The sequence below is a fragment of the Leptopilina heterotoma genome, unplaced genomic scaffold (assembly GCF_015476425.1).
Source record: "Leptopilina heterotoma isolate Lh14 unplaced genomic scaffold, ASM1547642v1 Lhet_55, whole genome shotgun sequence".
In the NCBI taxonomy this organism is placed as follows: Eukaryota; Metazoa; Arthropoda; class Insecta; order Hymenoptera; family Figitidae; genus Leptopilina; species Leptopilina heterotoma.
The window spans coordinates 226601-242803 of record NW_025111119.1 but is presented as its reverse complement, the minus strand read 5'-3'; the positions used below and the strand labels follow the sequence as shown (position 1 = coordinate 242803).

Here is a 16203-nt window from a genome sequence, read left to right as displayed (position 1 = left end):
ACTGGGAAAGTGGAATAGAAAAAAAAGTGACAGTAGTGACAGTTCTCTTTCTCCACGAAGTGGGAGAGGCTTTTGTTCCCGACTAAAATTTTAATGTGAAAATTATTACTTTTTCCCTTTTATTTTCCATATGAAAAATGAACTAAAAATTCCCAATCAAAAGAAGAAATTCTCTTAAATACTTAAAAAAAAAAAGAATTCAAAAAAAAGTGTGAAGGAATTTTTTTTTGTTTTTTATAATAAAAAAATTAAATAATAAATAAAAATCAATTGCAAATCATGGAGGACGATCTGCCAACTGAATACGACGTGATTGTCGTTGGAACAGGTATTGATTTTTATCATCCTAGATAAGAAACGAAATAAAAAGTGGAAAATATTTCAATTTTCTAAAAATGAAAAATTTCGGTTTATTTTCAGATAAATGTCAATATTTTCAAAAATTGTATATTAATTTTATTTTTAACAAAATTTCTTTTTAGGAATGACTGAGTCCATTATTGCCGCAGCTGCCAGTCGAATTGGCAAAAAAGTCCTCCACCTTGACAGGTGATCATTACAATTTTTTTTTAATGCAATTTCGCACTTTTTCTTATAATTTTCCTTATGGATTTTTTCTCTGTTTTTTTTAATTTAAAATCTAATTTTTAAATGGAAAATTTTTCGAGCTGGATTTTTTTGAAAGCTGTTTTTATAAATTTATTGAGAGAAAGAGACGAAATGCTTTTATGTACTGTGATGGAAAGAGTTGTGTTTTTTATGAGTTTTGTCGGCATAGCGACAAGCAATGGAGGTTTTGAATATTATAGGGTGAAGGGTGTTTCGAATTTTCCCAAATATGTCTACGTTTCTCGAATGCTAATTATTTCGAAAGTATTTTTTTTTATTTATTGAATTTTTTATGAGATCTTTTACTTAGATTTTTCATATTTTTTTTAGTATTATTATTATTTCTGGTATTAGAATTAATAATATTTTTAGTATTAATAATAATAATGTTAATTATAATTGCATTTATTTATTTATATATTTATTTATTTATAAAAAAGGTTTAGAAAATTAAAATATGATTAATTTATTCTAATTTATGATTTTTAGAATTTAATTATTTTAATTCAATTGAGTTTATTTAATATCAGGCTTCACAGTCAAGAATTCAATTATCTTTACAAATAGCAAAATTTTTTGCTCGCCAAAAATTCAATTATTTTCAAAAATTTATAAAAATCTTTGCAAAAGTTCAATTACTTTCAAAAGTATTTTGCAATTCAATAATTTTCAATATTTACTATTTTCATATATTAACAGATTTAACTATAGAAAAAACTTTTTAATACAATTCTACGAAAAGATTCAATTATTTTCATAAATAATAAAATTTCATTTACGAATTCAATTATTTTCATCACTGAATTTCAAATATTTTTAATACAATTTTAAATAAATTCCTTGAAAAATGCAATTATTATTAAAAATTTTATTAAAACTTGAGGAAAGAATTCAATTTTAAGAAACATTCAATTATTCAATAAAACAATAAAATTCGTTGCAATAATTCAAATATTTTCATAAATAACATTTAATTCGTCGCTGAAAATCAATTATTTTAATAAAATTTAAAAAAAAAAAAAAATTTAAAAAAAAAAAAAAAAAAAATCAAAAATTCAAAAATTTTAAAGTAATTTTACAAAAGAATTCAATTAGCTTGATAAACAACAAAATCGCATAAATTCTTCCCATAAAATCAATTATTCTAAGGAATTTTAATAAAATTCTTTTCCATAATTCAATTATTTTGATAAATATCAATATTCATCACAAGAATTCAATTCTTTTGAAAAGTAATAAAATACTTTGCAAAAATTAAATTATTTTCAAAATTAATAAAATTCTTTGAGAAAATTCAATTATTTTCAAAATTAATAAAATTCTTCGCAGAAATTAAATTATTTTTAAAGAATCTACCAAAAATTGTAAACATTTTAATTATCTTTATAAATGAATAGCAAAATTCGTCGACAAAATTCAATTATTTTCAGGAATTTGAATAAAATTCATTTTAAAATTAAATTATTTTCATAAATAATGAAATTCTTTGACAATATTCAATTCTTTTGAAAAGTAATAAAATACTTTGCAGAAATTAAATTATTTTCAAAATTTTTTTAAAAATTCTCGTCAAGAATTAAATTATCTTTATAAATAGATAGGAAAAATTCTTCTCAAGAAGTCAATTATTTTCAAAAATTTTAATAAAATTCTTCTCATGAATTCAATTGTTTTCAAAAATTATTATTTAAATTCTTCTCAGGAATTTAATTATTTTTAAAAAATTGAATAAAATTTTTCAAAAAGTTTTCAATTATTTTCAAAAATTGTTATAAAATTCTTTAATATAATAAATTTTATTAAACTTTTAATTAAATTTCATAAAAGAAATTAAATATTTTCAAAAGTTTTTAATAAAATTCTTCGTAAAAATTAAATTTTAAGAAGCATTCAATATTATTTATTTTTGTATTTAAATAATTGATTTCTCGTAGAATTAAATTTTTATTTTTTGTAATTTTAACTAACAATTCTGTAGAATTAATTTTTTTGAAAAAGTTTAATTGAATAATAATTGATATTATTGATTTAAAGTAGAATTTTAGTTAAAAAATTAAATTCTTCCGAAGATATTGAATTATTTTTTAATTTACAATTTTCATTGACTTCAAGTAAAAAAGTTAATTTCAATTTGGCGGCTGTTTAGAAAAGTAAAGAAAAGATTTTTTTAAGAATAAGTAATTTTAACTTTTTAAGAAAAGTTTGTAATTTATAATTTTTTTAATTTTTAAATTTGTTTAATAATAATTAAAAAAATTGTTATCAATCACATTAATTTGTTTTGTTAATTTATTATAAATTACCTTATTGTTTGTTAATTACTTACTTAACCTTCTTTTATTTTTTTTTTGTATACTGTTTTTTCTTAATTCTTTTTTTAATTTTTTCTATTTTTGAGATTAAATTTTTTTTATGTTAGCAATGAAATTAAATTACAAATAAAACAGAATGAAATAAATAATACAATAATATTGTTAATTAATTTTTTTGTCGAATGTTTTTTTGTAACTTTTATCGTTTCTTTTTCAGTAACGAATATTACGGAGGTTTATGGGCGACCTTTAATTTCGACGGTCTTCAAAAATGGATAGAGGATTTGAAAGGCAATAAAACTGAAAGCAAGGAGAGCGATCCTAATGTTGAGGGTGGAGAAAATTTTTTAAAAGCCAGTAATCAATATTCAACCGTCGAAAATATTGAGGAGACTTGGTATATTGTCAAGTAAGTCCGGAAATAATTTTTTAAAAATTTATTTTTACAGTGATTAAAAATAATTATCTAATCTTTACTTCAACTTTTAATTTTAATTATTTTAATTTAATTTTAATTTGAAATTAAATTGTTTAAATTTAAATTATTTAAATAAGGGGAATTTCGTATACAGAAATTTATATTTATTTAAATTATAAAGTAAAATTAATTAAAATTTATTTTGTTACTCAATTGTTTTCTCGAATTTTCGATTAAATAGTGATGCGGATCTTCCGGAACGATCATCGAAAGATACGCAGACCGAGGGTTCAGGCGATGCTCCAGCGGATGGCGATGAGAAATGTGACGAGGACAAAGCCGAGAAGAAGGAAATCGTTAAACACTGGAGTACGGATAGAATTAAAAAAGAGTATCGTAGATTTAACATCGATTTGGCACCAAAGGTATTTATCAATTTTTTCTATATTTTCTATATTTAAATTCTATATAAATTAAAAGTTCTAAATTTTCTAATTTATTTGAATCATTAGAATCAATATTTAATATTATTAATTTTATTACTGTTACTTTTTGTTAATATATTATTAAAAGAGAAAAAAAATATTTTCAGTTACTTTACGCTCGTGGGGAACTCGTGGAATTATTAATATCGAGTAACATTGCCCGATATGCGGAATTCCGAGCAGTTTCAAGAGTCGCGACATTCATGGAGAGTAAACTCGTCCAGGTGCCGTGTTCAAGGGCCGATGTGTTTGCGAACAAAACCGTGAGCGTCATCGAGAAACGAATGTTGATGCAATTATTGACATCATGCATGGAACAAGGAGCCGACAGTCCTGAATTCGATGGTTTGAATTTTTTTATTTTTACCCCTTTTTTAACTATTCTCTAAATAAAAAATATTCGGGGTTGCCACAAGTCAGAGAAGTCAGGGAATTCAGGAAAAAGTCGAAGAAAGTAGAATTGGTCAGGAAAATCATTATTACTTCTTAGAAATCATTCAATGCATAATTTTACTTATATATTTCAAAATTAATTGATTTTAATAGAATCGCGTTTACAATTTTCATAAAGAGATAAACTTCAAAAGGTTTCAATTTGAAATTTTACAAAATTTTAATTTTTAACCCACTTAATTAGAAATATAAAAAAAACTTAGATTTAAAAAAAATTTTGTAAACTAAAATTCTTCTGAAATTAGTTAAATTTTTTAATATATATTTTATTAATTATTAAAAATAATGAATTTATAGAAGAATTTTAGTTAAAAACACTAAAAAATTGAATTTTGGAGAAGTTACAAATTATTGCAGAAATTCAATTATTTTCAGAAGTGATCAAATTCTTCGGTAAAAATTTAATATTGTTCAAAAATTTATTAAAATTCTCGTCAAAATTTCAATTATTTTCAGAAATTTTCCTCAATTCAATGATTTTCAATATCTACTATTTTAATGCAATTTTCCAAAAGAATTCAATTATTTTAAAAAAGTTTTAATAAAATTCTACGCAAACATTTAATTATTTTTATAAATAATAAAAATTTCACAGGAATTCAATTATTTACAAGTTTTTTATAAATTTTTTCGCAACAATTCAATTATATTTTCAAAAATAATAAAATTTGTCTCAGAAATTCAATTATGTTCAAAATTTTTTTTTAAATTCTTGTCAAAATTTTAATTCTCTTTATAAATAACAAATTTTTTCTTCGAAATTCAATTAATTTAAAAAATTTGAATAAAATTCTTGTCCAATTTTCAAATATTTTCCTCAATTCAATGATTTTCAATATTTACTAATATAATAGAATTTTCCAACAGAATTCAATTACTTAAAAGATTTTTAATAAAATTCTACGCAAAACTTTTAATTATTTTCACAAATAATAAAAATTTCACAGGAATTCTATTAATATATATATTTTTTTAAATTTCTTCGCAATAATTCAATTATTTTCATAAACAATAACAATTTTTACAGGGATTCAATTATTTTCATAAATAATTAACCTCATAGCAGAATTTCAATTATTTTTAATACAATATTAAACGAATTCCTCGAAAAATGTAATTATTCTTAAAACTTTTGTAATAAAAATTGATTTAAAAATTAATATTTCAGTTAAAATTTTAGATAATAATTGAATATTAAAAACATTAGTTTAAATTTTTAGAAATAATTGAATTTTGAAAAAGTTTCAAATTAAAATCTTTTAAAATCTAAATTTTTCAAACTTACCACGGAATTGCTCATTAATAAAAAATATTATTGATAAAAAATGTTATTAGTATTTTTTATTATTAATATTTATTTAATAATTAATAAAAAATATAATAATAGATATTATTATTAACAAGTAAACTACCGTAAGTGAGGCTAAATTCGCTCATGTAGGGTAAATTCGCTCAACCGATGTCTATTTTTTAAAATTCGATTAACATACTTTTTAGACAGAAATATTTAAGATTTACAATTGTTTTGGTTAATATAAATGGTAAACTTTAATTTAAAATTTATTTGCAGCAAATTCATTGGTAACTTTCAGTAGAAATTATATTTAAAACACAAGTGAATAATTTTCATATTGAACAAGTAGTATGAAAAAGTAGGAAATAAAGCTTTACTTCAAAATTTTTAAGTTGAATACTTCTGAACATTACATTTCCTGTATCTCCAACATGATATTCATAAAGCACAAAAATTAAAGCAATAAACAGATTCTGCAAAAAATCAATTAAAAAAAAAAATTCAAATTTGTTGTGTAAATTCGCTCAGGAAATAAGTCTACAAAAAAGATGTTTGGGCCTGGATATTTTAAGTATGTTAATTACTTTAATTTATAATTCGATTTTTTGAAATAATAGTACTCTTATAACTGAAAATTAAACGATTTAAAACGGTTTAAGCACTAAACTGTCAAACTTAACCTTGTTTTTTTATGGTTATGAGTACGTTTGATTGAATGATTGAATCTAATTACTTATTGATAAAACAATATTAAATATTTATTCCAATAACTTTGAATATTGTTCTTAATTTTTTTCTTTATTGATTCTAAAGAATATTTAGTTTCATTTTTGCAGATTATAATATATTTTGCCAGAATAATAATGGTGAGCGAATTTACCCATCATTTAAAGGTAAATTCGCTCACAAAAAAACGGCTTATAAATAATTTTCTGCAACATATTTCAATTTCTTTATGCAGTAATAGGAAAGATAAAGGGTTAAAGATTATATATTTTCAGTGCCAATGTTTATTTTCATCGTTTCCCGAAGTTATTTAAAAAAGAATTGAAAAATTGAGCGAATTTAGCCTCACTTACGGTATTAATAAAATATTTTCAAAATCATTCGATTTTAATAACGATTAAATAGTAATGAATTAAAATTAAATACGAATAATCTTGAGTGCGTCATCTTGGAAATTATGCAAAAAAAAAAAAGAAATAATAATGTGATTAATATTCTCCTCTCGTTTTTAAAATGAAAGCCTATATGGAAAAGAATTTAAAAATAATGTTTAGAGGTTCTCAGCTGTTTATGTAGAAATTTTATTTTCTACTCTCTTTATTACAGGTTATCGTGACAAAACGTTCATAGAGTACCTTAATACGAAAAATTTAACGCCAATTGTCAAGCACTATGTAATGCAGGCAATTGCGATGGCGACTGATAAGACATCGTGCAGAGATGGTGTTAATCGTACGAAACATTTTCTCAATAGTCTCGGAAGATACGGAAATACTCCATTCTTATGGCCAATGTATGGAAGCGGAGAACTACCACAGTGCTTCTGCAGGTGACTATAAATTTTTTCATTACTGACAATTTACTTTTTTTATTAATATTTATATTCTTATTATTATCATTATTATTATATTTTCAGACTGTGCGCAGTTTTCGGCGGCGTTTACTGTCTAAAAAGACAATTGGACGGCCTCGTTGTCAATGAGGATAAATGCAAAGCAATAGTCACCGGAAAACAACGACTGGCACTCGAGCACTTGGTCGTTGGACAGGGGCATTTACCACCGGAAATTGTGGCCTCATGTGGTGAACAACAAATTTCACGGGGAATTTTCATCACTGACAAATCAATAATGCAAGGCGATAAGGAAAATTTAACATTACTTTATTATCCACCGGAGGAAACGGGACAAGAAGCGGTGACATTAATTGAATTAGGACCATCGACAAATGCCTGCCCTCAAGGACTTTGTATGTGTCATTATTATTATAATAATATAATTATAATACCTTTCCTTTCTCTGTATTTTTTCACTCTCGCTCTCTGTCTCACATTTTTACTATCATTATTCCAGTCATGCTGCACATGACTTGCAAGCGAACGAAGACGGCAAAGGAGGACCTCGAATATGTTGTCAAGAAGTTCCTCAATGTCGGAGCCGTTGAACCTTATGTTAGCCGCAGTCCCACGGATTCGCACACGCAAACCGTTTCTCCCGATAAGCAACATCTTCCGGTAACTTTAGTTTTTGTAAAAAAAATTTCTGTTTTTTTTCTTTTCTTATCTATTTATTTTTCTTTTGTAAAAAGGAAAATTAATTTCTGTTGCATTGTTTACAGGGTTTTTTTTAGTAATTTTTTTTAAATTAGTTAAATTTGTTAATATATATCTATTTAAATAATTATTAACAATAATAAATTCATAAAAGAATTTTAGTTAACACGAAAAAATTGAATTTTGGAGAAGTTACAAATGATTCCAAAAATTCAATTATATTCAAAAATTTATGAAAATTCTCGTCAAAATTTCAATTATCTTTATAAATAATAAAATTTTCCAAATGAATTCAATTAGCTACTTAAAAAAAATTTTGATAAAATTCTATACGCAAGTCTTTAATTATTTACATAAACAATAAAAAATTTACAGGAATTCAATTATCTAAAACTTTTTAATAATTTTCTTCGCAATAATTCAATTATATTTTCAAAAATAATAAAAATTTTTTACAGAGATTCAATGATTTTTATAAATAATAAAAATCATTGCGGAATTTCAATTATTTTCAAAATCATTGATATAATTCTTCAAAGGAATTGAAAAATTGGAATTTTAATAAAATTATTCCAAATTTCAATTATTTTCACAAATAATAAAGTTCTTTGAAAAGAAATTCAATTATTTAAGAAAAAATTAAAATAATTTGCAGGAATTCAATTATTATCAAAAATTTTAATAAAATTTTCGAAGGAATTCAATTATTTTTGAAAATTTTAATAAAATTGTTCGTCATTACAATTGCTCTTTTTATAAAAATATTAAAATTCTTGTAAGAAATTCAATTAGATATTTTTAATAGAAATTTAATAAAAAATTTTTGAAAGAATTCAATTATTTTGATAAAAATTATAAAATACGGGAATTTAATTATTATGAAAATATTTTTTGATAAAATTTTTTATATAACATAAATCACAAAATACTTTGGAATAATTCAATTATTTTCATAAATAAATAAAAATTTGCGAATGAATTGAATTATTTTCAAAAACTTCGACAAAATTCTTTATAAATATTCAAATATTTTGATAAATTAAAAAATTCTTGAAGGAATTAAATTATTTTTTAAACAAAACTATTTTATGGAATAATTAAATTATTTCAGATTCATAATTATAAAATTTACAAAAAATTTTGTTATCGAAGATTAAAATAGAAACAATTCAAAACATTTGAAAAAAATAATAGAAAACAAAATATCAAACTAAAAAGGGATAATTCTTGAGAAATAATTATTAATTATTAATAAATTAATATTCGTTAAATAGTAAAATAAAAATAACAATTGTAAATAACATCATTACTATATAAATAAAAGTTTTAAGTTCTCCATTTTCAAGAACATTGACAAAATTCTTCAAAAGATTTGAATTATTTTGAATAGAATTGTAATAACATTTTTTAAACAAATTCATTTGTTTTTGAAATTTTTAATAAAATTATTCAAAATTTCAATTATTTTTAAAAATATTAAAATTCTTCTTAGGAATTCAATTATTTTTGATAGAATTTTAATTGAATTCGTCGAAAAATGTAATTATTCATTAAAAATTTTCTTAAAATTCGTCGAAAGAATTCAATTTTAAGAAACATTTAACTATTCATTAAATTAATTATTTTTGTATTTAAATAATTGAATTCTCGTATAGAATTTTCTAAAAAAAAAAATATTGATTGAAATATGAATTTTGGTTAAAATTTAAGATAATAATTGAATATTAAAAGTATTATGGTATGAATCTTTAGAAATAATTGAATTTTGAATGTAAATTGTAAATTTATTCTCGTTTATATTACTTTCAGGAGGGAGAAAAAGAAGCGAAAGACATTGAGGATTTAAAACCACATACATTGTGGTCACTTTATTTAAATTTACCAGCTTCGGATATAAAATTAAGTAATTCTGCTCCGAGTAATGTTCATTTTTGCTCGGGACCCGATTTGGATTTGGATTTCGATTTTGCAGTGAATCAAGTAAAATTTTTAAATATAAAAAAAATTGTTTCTAATTAAAACAAGAATTTAGAAAAAAAATGTTGAATTAATAATAATAAAAAAATGAATTGTTAATAATAGTTACTAATTACATTTAAATTCTTGTTTTAATTAAAGATTGATTCAGTTTTTAGAAGAGAAATAAATTTTCTTTTTCTTTCTCTACAGGCAAAGGAAATTTTTATGGCAATGTACCCGAGCGAAGATTTTCTCCCGCGTGCTCCCGATCCAGAGGAAATTGTCCTCGAGGGCGATGAGACGCCGGGTCCAAAATTCGAAGGCGACGAAAAGCAAGACGTCGAAAAAGCGGAAAAAGAGGAATAAAAGACAGCGCAATTTTATTAAGGCTTTTTAAAATTTTTGAAATAAGAAATAACGAAAAAAAAGAAAAACGTACCTTTCTCGTGCTGAGAAAGTCACGAAAATGCTCGAAACTTTTTCTTTTCAAGCTTCACTTCAAAACGTTCCGAATTTTAGAAGCTTTTCGACTTACTCGATAGTTCAACGATACGTCTCATATTCTTAATCTTAAACTACTAGATGTACTATTATTAATATTATTACTACTGTCATTTTTATTATTATTATTATTATATTATTATTTTTTTTTATTATTATTATTATTATTATATTTTTATTATCATTATTTTCATTATCTTCTCTATTCCAATTTTAATCAATTATTATTCGAATAATCATAAAAATGATAATAATTATATTATTCAAGTAATAATTTTTTTTTACCTTTTCTACTATTTTTAAAAAATTATTAATGTTATTATAATAATATAATTACTATAATTTTGATAATTATAGTTATTTTATTAATATAATTATAATTTTATTATTTTTAATAACTGAAGATTAAAATCACAGACTGAAGATTAAAAAAAAACACTAATAAATAAAATGTGAAAAGCATTTCAGAAGCTATAAAGTAACGTAACTGTGATTGTGATTTTTTTTATTTTGATGAATTTTGAAAGTGCTTTTTAGTTTCGTTATTTTTTTCTCTTTTATTTTTTTGTAGCTGCAAAAAAAAACTCAAAACAGAAACAAACAGATTATTAGATTTATTATTTTGTGTTTTAGTTGATTTTTCTTCTTTTTATCTTGTCGAAAAAAGAAAACAAATTATTTCTCTTTTGAGCACAAATAATTTTTTTTTTTGCAATATTTGAATTACTCAAGCATTGAAACAAAAACAAAATGGTAAAATACTTATTGAATATATACATAATATATTTTTCGAATTGTAAAAATATACAATCATTTTCGCGAAGCTCGATTCAAAGAAATTTTTTGAATTTTATTGTATTATTTAATATTGTAATACTTTGGAGATTAATTTATAGAAAAATGAATTGTAATATTTTTTTCTTTTCTTTTTTTTTATTTTCGTTTTTGTAAGCGATGAAAAGTGTTATTTCGACGTTTCGCACTCTAGCATGTTTATAAATAAAATTTGGAAAAACGAAACTTTTACTTTTTTACTTTGTTACTTTTTTTTTAATCCTCTGGAAAAATTTTTTCGATAAAATTTTGTATAAGAATTCAATTACTCTCAATTGAATTTGAATAAAATTCTCTCGCAAAAAATTCAATTATTTACATGTATCACAAAATTCTTCACAGGAAATGAATTATTTTTAATAGAATTTTCATAAAATAATTTTTAAAAATCAATTATTTTTAACACTTAAATAAAATTATTCCAAAGTTCAATTTTTTTTCAAAAATATTAAGAAAATTTTTCAAAAGAATTTAATTACTTTGAATAGAATTTTTAATAACATTTTTTTAACTTAATTACTGTTTGAAAATTTTAATAAAAAATTCAAATTCAATATTTAAAAAAAATAAATCTTCTTGCAGGAATTCAATTATTTTTGAAAATTTTAATAAAATTGTTCGAAATTACAACTATTTTTAAAAATTTTAATAAAATTCTACGCAAGAATTCACTTTCTTTTAAAAATAATAAAATTTTTTGAAAGAATTGAATTATTTTAATAAATTATAAAATACATAAGTTAAATTATTTTCAAAAATTTTAATAAAATTCTTTGACTAATTCAACTATTTTGATAATTTAAAAAATTCTTGAAGGAATTAAATTATTTTTTATTCAAGAATTAAATTAAATCTGCCAAATTATGGAAAATAAAATAATTGAAACTGAAAGCAAATTAAATTTTTTAATAATTTTTAATTTGAAATAGTGAAAATTTTTTGTTTAATTAATTTTTAGTTATTGAAGATTAAAGTAGAAAAAATTCAAAAATTGAAAACATTTGAAAAAATAATAGGAAACAAAATATCAAACTAAGAAGCGATAATTCTTGAGAAATAATTTTTAATTATTAATAAATTAATACTCGTTAAATAGTGAAATAAATGTTTTAAGTTTGAAAAAGGGTCTAAAAAATGGAAAAAAGTTTTCCTCATTTCAGATATAAGAAAATAATACAATAATATAAGAAAACTGAATTTAATTTTTTCCTTTAATGTGAGAACATTAAAGAAAAAAATTAAATTCAGTTTTCTTATATTATTTCACAAATCCAAATATGTTTAAAAAAAAAAGATTTATCACCAAAGGGAGAAGAAAAAACGCTCGAAATGACTGTCGAAAGATATATTTTGAAATCACTAAAATATGTACAACAAAGAAAACAAAAATCTCCCATTACTTCTTCTCTTCTTTTTTTGTTTTATACATAATAATAATTAAAATTTACTGTAATAATATACAAATTAAATTATTTATTAACTTCTTTTTTATCAATTTTTTTTTCTTTTCTTTTTATCAATCCTTTTTATCGTTTTTCACTTCCTCGGATAGATATTTAATTTCCGCCATAGTGACAACGCGACAAATTTCCATTTTAATCTCGGCCTGAACGTGTGTCGGTAAATTGAGAACTGTTTTTGCCATACTTTCAAAAAATAATTCGACACTATTTTTAGGTATCATGTGACGGGTTTTTGTTTTATTATTACCATTTTGTAATTCATTTTGTGGCGATAATGATAATATTGACGATGCTGCTGTTGTTGTTGTTGTATTTGGGGTTGTTGATAATAAATTATCCTTAGTGCCAATAAGACCGCTAGCTCCGTTTGTCATCATTTTTGAATATGTCGTTAATTTATTATTAACTGGGGACGCTGCCACATAAGTCTCATGGCCCTTCTCTTTTTTTATCACTGTCGTCGATGGGGCGGCAACAATAAATCCCGATGTTGGATTAAAATTAACAATTGGCGTTAAACTTTGTAATTTATTTGTTCGCGTCACGGAATTTAATTGTGAACTTGGTTTTGGTCGTATTGGTCGATATTTTGGTCGTAATTTAAATTCATTTGGTGTTACTTTCTTTTCCAATGATGATGATGTTGATGTTGATTGGAGATTTTTATTTGAATCCTTGATACGTTGGCGTTTTTTTTGTGTATATTTTTGTGTGTCGATTATTGCAACTTGCGTTGTTTGACAATCGTCATCGGCATCCTGTATTACTTCCATATCCAAATCGAGATATTCTATTGTACCTTCGTCAACTTGTTCGTCGTGAGATACAAATTTTCCATAACTCTCAACGCCTTCCTCGCAAGTCTCATCGCCCGTTAAATTTTCCTCCATTTCGTCCATTTTCTCTCTTTGTTTTTTCGACAAAAAAAATATTCTCTTTTGTCTGTAAAAAAAGAAATTTAGTTTTATTTTTAATATACAATTTTTTTATTTCTCCTATTCTCGATTTTAATGTAATTTACAAATTACGAATGGATTTTAAATTGTATTTAAATAGTTGAATTCTCGTAGAATTTTCTAATAAAAATTGATTTAAAAATGAATTTTAGTTAGAATTTTAGGCAATAATGAGATTAATCTAATTTTTTTCAATTATTTCCTAAAATTTTGATAAAATTATTGGAAAGAATTCAATAGGCTTCACAGTGCCCCTAAAAAGTATTTTAGGGGAAATAGGGGACTGAAAATTAAAAAATAAGGGACTTTTAGGGGACCATAAAAATTGGTTAAATAAAGATAAAAATATAATTTATTTATACAGGGTTCTCACAAAAATTTAACTTTATTTTTCCCTCACTTTTCCCTGATTTCCAAACACAACTTTCACTTTTTTCCTGACTCTAAAGAATATTCTGATTCACTCTTAAAAATTATTAGATACTCAAAAAAATTTTCTATTAAATTTATTTACAAATTTCTTCAAAAGTAAAATTATTCGAAAACATCAATAGTTTTATTTAAAATAAATATTTAATCATTTTTTTATTGGAATTAGGATGTTCAAAACATTTAAATTTAAACCTTTTTGAAATAAAAATAACTAATAAAAATATTATTGTAAAACATGAAGAAATGAATCACTCCGAGTCTTCGACAATAATTTAATTCTTGAGAAGAAATTTTCCTATCTATTTATAAAGATAATTTAATTCTTGACGAGAATTTTTAAAAAAAATTTTGAAAATAATTTAATTTTTGCAAAGTATTTTATTACTTTTCAAAAGAATTGAATATTGTCAAAGAATTTTATTATTTATGAAAATAATTGAATTTTAAAATGAATTTTATTCGAATTCCTGAAAATAATTGAATTTTTTCGACGAATTTTGCTATTCATTTATAAAGATAATTAAAATGTTTACAATTTTTGGTAGATTCTTTAAAAATAATTGAATTTCTGCGAAGAATTTTATTAATTTTGAAAATAATTGAATTTTCTCAAAGAATTTTATTAATTTTGAAAATAATTTAATTTTTGCAAAGTATTTTATTACTTTTCAAAAGAATTGAATTCTTGTGTTGAATATTGATATTTATCAAAATAATTGAATTTTGGAAAAGAATTTTGTTATAAAATTCCTTAGAATAATTGATTTTATGGGAAGAATTTATGCGATTTTGTTGTTTATCAAGCTAATTGAATTTTTTTGTAAAATGACTTAAAAATTTTTGAAAATAATTGATTTTCTGCGACGAATTAAATGTTATTTATGAAAATATTTGAATTATTGCAACGAATTTTATCGTTTTATTGAATAATTGAATGTTTTTTAAAATTGAATTCTTTGCTCAAGTTTTAATAAAATTTTTAATAACAATTGAATTTTTAAGGAATTTATTTAAGATTGTAGGTATTAAAAATATTTGAAATTCAGTGATGAAAATAATTGAATTCGTAAATGAAATTTTATTATTTATGAAAATAATTGAATCTTTTCGTAGAATTATATCAAAAACTTTTTTCTATAATTAAATCTGTTGATAAATTTTATGAAAATACATAGTAAATATTGAAAATTATTGAATTGCAAAAAACTTTTGAAAGTAATTGAACTTTTACAATGATTTTTATAAATTTTTGAAAGATTGTAGAGTTTTTATTTATATAAAATAGAAAAGTTTCCAAATAATTCAAACTAAGTACAAATGTTATTTGAAAATATTTGAATTTTACAAAAGAATTTTTGAAAAACAGTAAAAATTAATCCAATTTTTGAAAAAAATTCACGAAATTTCAAAAGCAAACGATTTGTCAATTAATGTAAATTAATTACAATTGATGTTAATTCATAATTAAAGGAAAACATTCGTCATTAATTAAAATAAAGTAAAAAATTACTCATTTAATTACGTTTTATTGATTAAAAAAATTGTTTTTTTAGGTTATGTTGACAGGAAACTGACAGAAGAAGTAAAAAAAGATATGTAGTATGAAATAATAATTGTAAGAATATATAAATAACTAGAAACTATTTCCTAAAACAAATTCAAACTTAAATTATAGATTTACCTCTATTTTTTTATTATTGTTCGTCAAAATTGTAAATTGCCAATGATGGAAAGGAAAAAAAACCAAAGTTCATCAATTCTTCCTCCCGGAGTGAATTAATAACATGCACAATGCTTTTTTCACTTTCGACATTTCTTCGTCTATTGAAATTTCCTCAATAATAAACTGTAAATTATTACAATATTTCCTTGTGTCTATTATAATTATAATAATAATAGTAATAATAAGTAAAAAACGAAAACAAGCTTCTTTAAAGTTTTGTGATCAAATGCAATCGCTCTGTTGTGTGATTGTCATAAATATACATATACAATGACATTTTGTTATTGTGTATACGTGACCACAACTCTAGTCAATTGACGGTATAAACAATAGACGCATTTTTAATATTTTTGTTCAAAATTAATTTTCATTTTATACGATTTTTATGACAATTGTTGAAAATAATTTCTTAACGATTTCTTATTGTAAGGAATTAACGATTTGGAAAAGAATAGTATCACTTAAGAACAAATTGTTTCTGAATAG

At 22.1% G+C, this 16203-nt stretch overlaps 2 protein-coding genes across 2 annotated transcripts; one reads left to right on the top strand and one right to left on the bottom strand.

Moving 5' to 3' along the window:
* The first annotated feature begins 31 nt into the window (after positions 1 to 31).
* LOC122508620 (rab proteins geranylgeranyltransferase component A 1) lies at positions 32 to 10515 on the top strand. The gene is made up of 10 exons (XM_043622074.1): positions 32 to 328; positions 483 to 549; positions 3139 to 3330; positions 3581 to 3764; positions 3932 to 4169; positions 6904 to 7126; positions 7214 to 7545; positions 7650 to 7810; positions 9659 to 9829; positions 10019 to 10515. Exons 1-10 carry the CDS (start codon positions 280 to 282, stop codon positions 10172 to 10174), a joined length of 1773 nt encoding a protein of 590 aa, XP_043478009.1. The 5' UTR covers positions 32 to 279; the 3' UTR covers positions 10175 to 10515.
* A 1958-nt stretch (positions 10516 to 12473) lies between these two features.
* On the bottom strand, positions 12474 to 15978 carry LOC122508592. The gene is made up of 2 exons (XM_043622041.1): positions 15676 to 15978; positions 12474 to 13548 (listed from the first exon to the last, which is right to left on the bottom strand). The coding sequence occupies exon 2, from the start codon at positions 13503 to 13505 to the stop codon at positions 12660 to 12662; it is 846 nt and encodes a 281-aa protein (XP_043477976.1). The 5' UTR covers positions 13506 to 13548; positions 15676 to 15978; the 3' UTR covers positions 12474 to 12659.
* Between the last annotated feature and the right edge of the window lie 225 nt (positions 15979 to 16203).

Coding starts and splice junctions, on each gene's coding strand:
- LOC122508620 (XM_043622074.1), top strand. CDS start 280: ATGGAGGACGATCTGCCAACTGAATACGACGTGATTGTCGTTGGAACA. Junction 7,127..7,213: donor CTACCACAGTGCTTCTGCAG/GTGACTATAAAT, acceptor TTATATTTTCAG/ACTGTGCGCAGTTTTCGGCG. Junction 7,811..9,658: donor CCGATAAGCAACATCTTCCG/GTAACTTTAGTT, acceptor TATTACTTTCAG/GAGGGAGAAAAAGAAGCGAA.
- LOC122508592 (XM_043622041.1), bottom strand. CDS start 13,505: ATGGACGAAATGGAGGAAAATTTAACGGGCGATGAGACTTGCGAGGAA.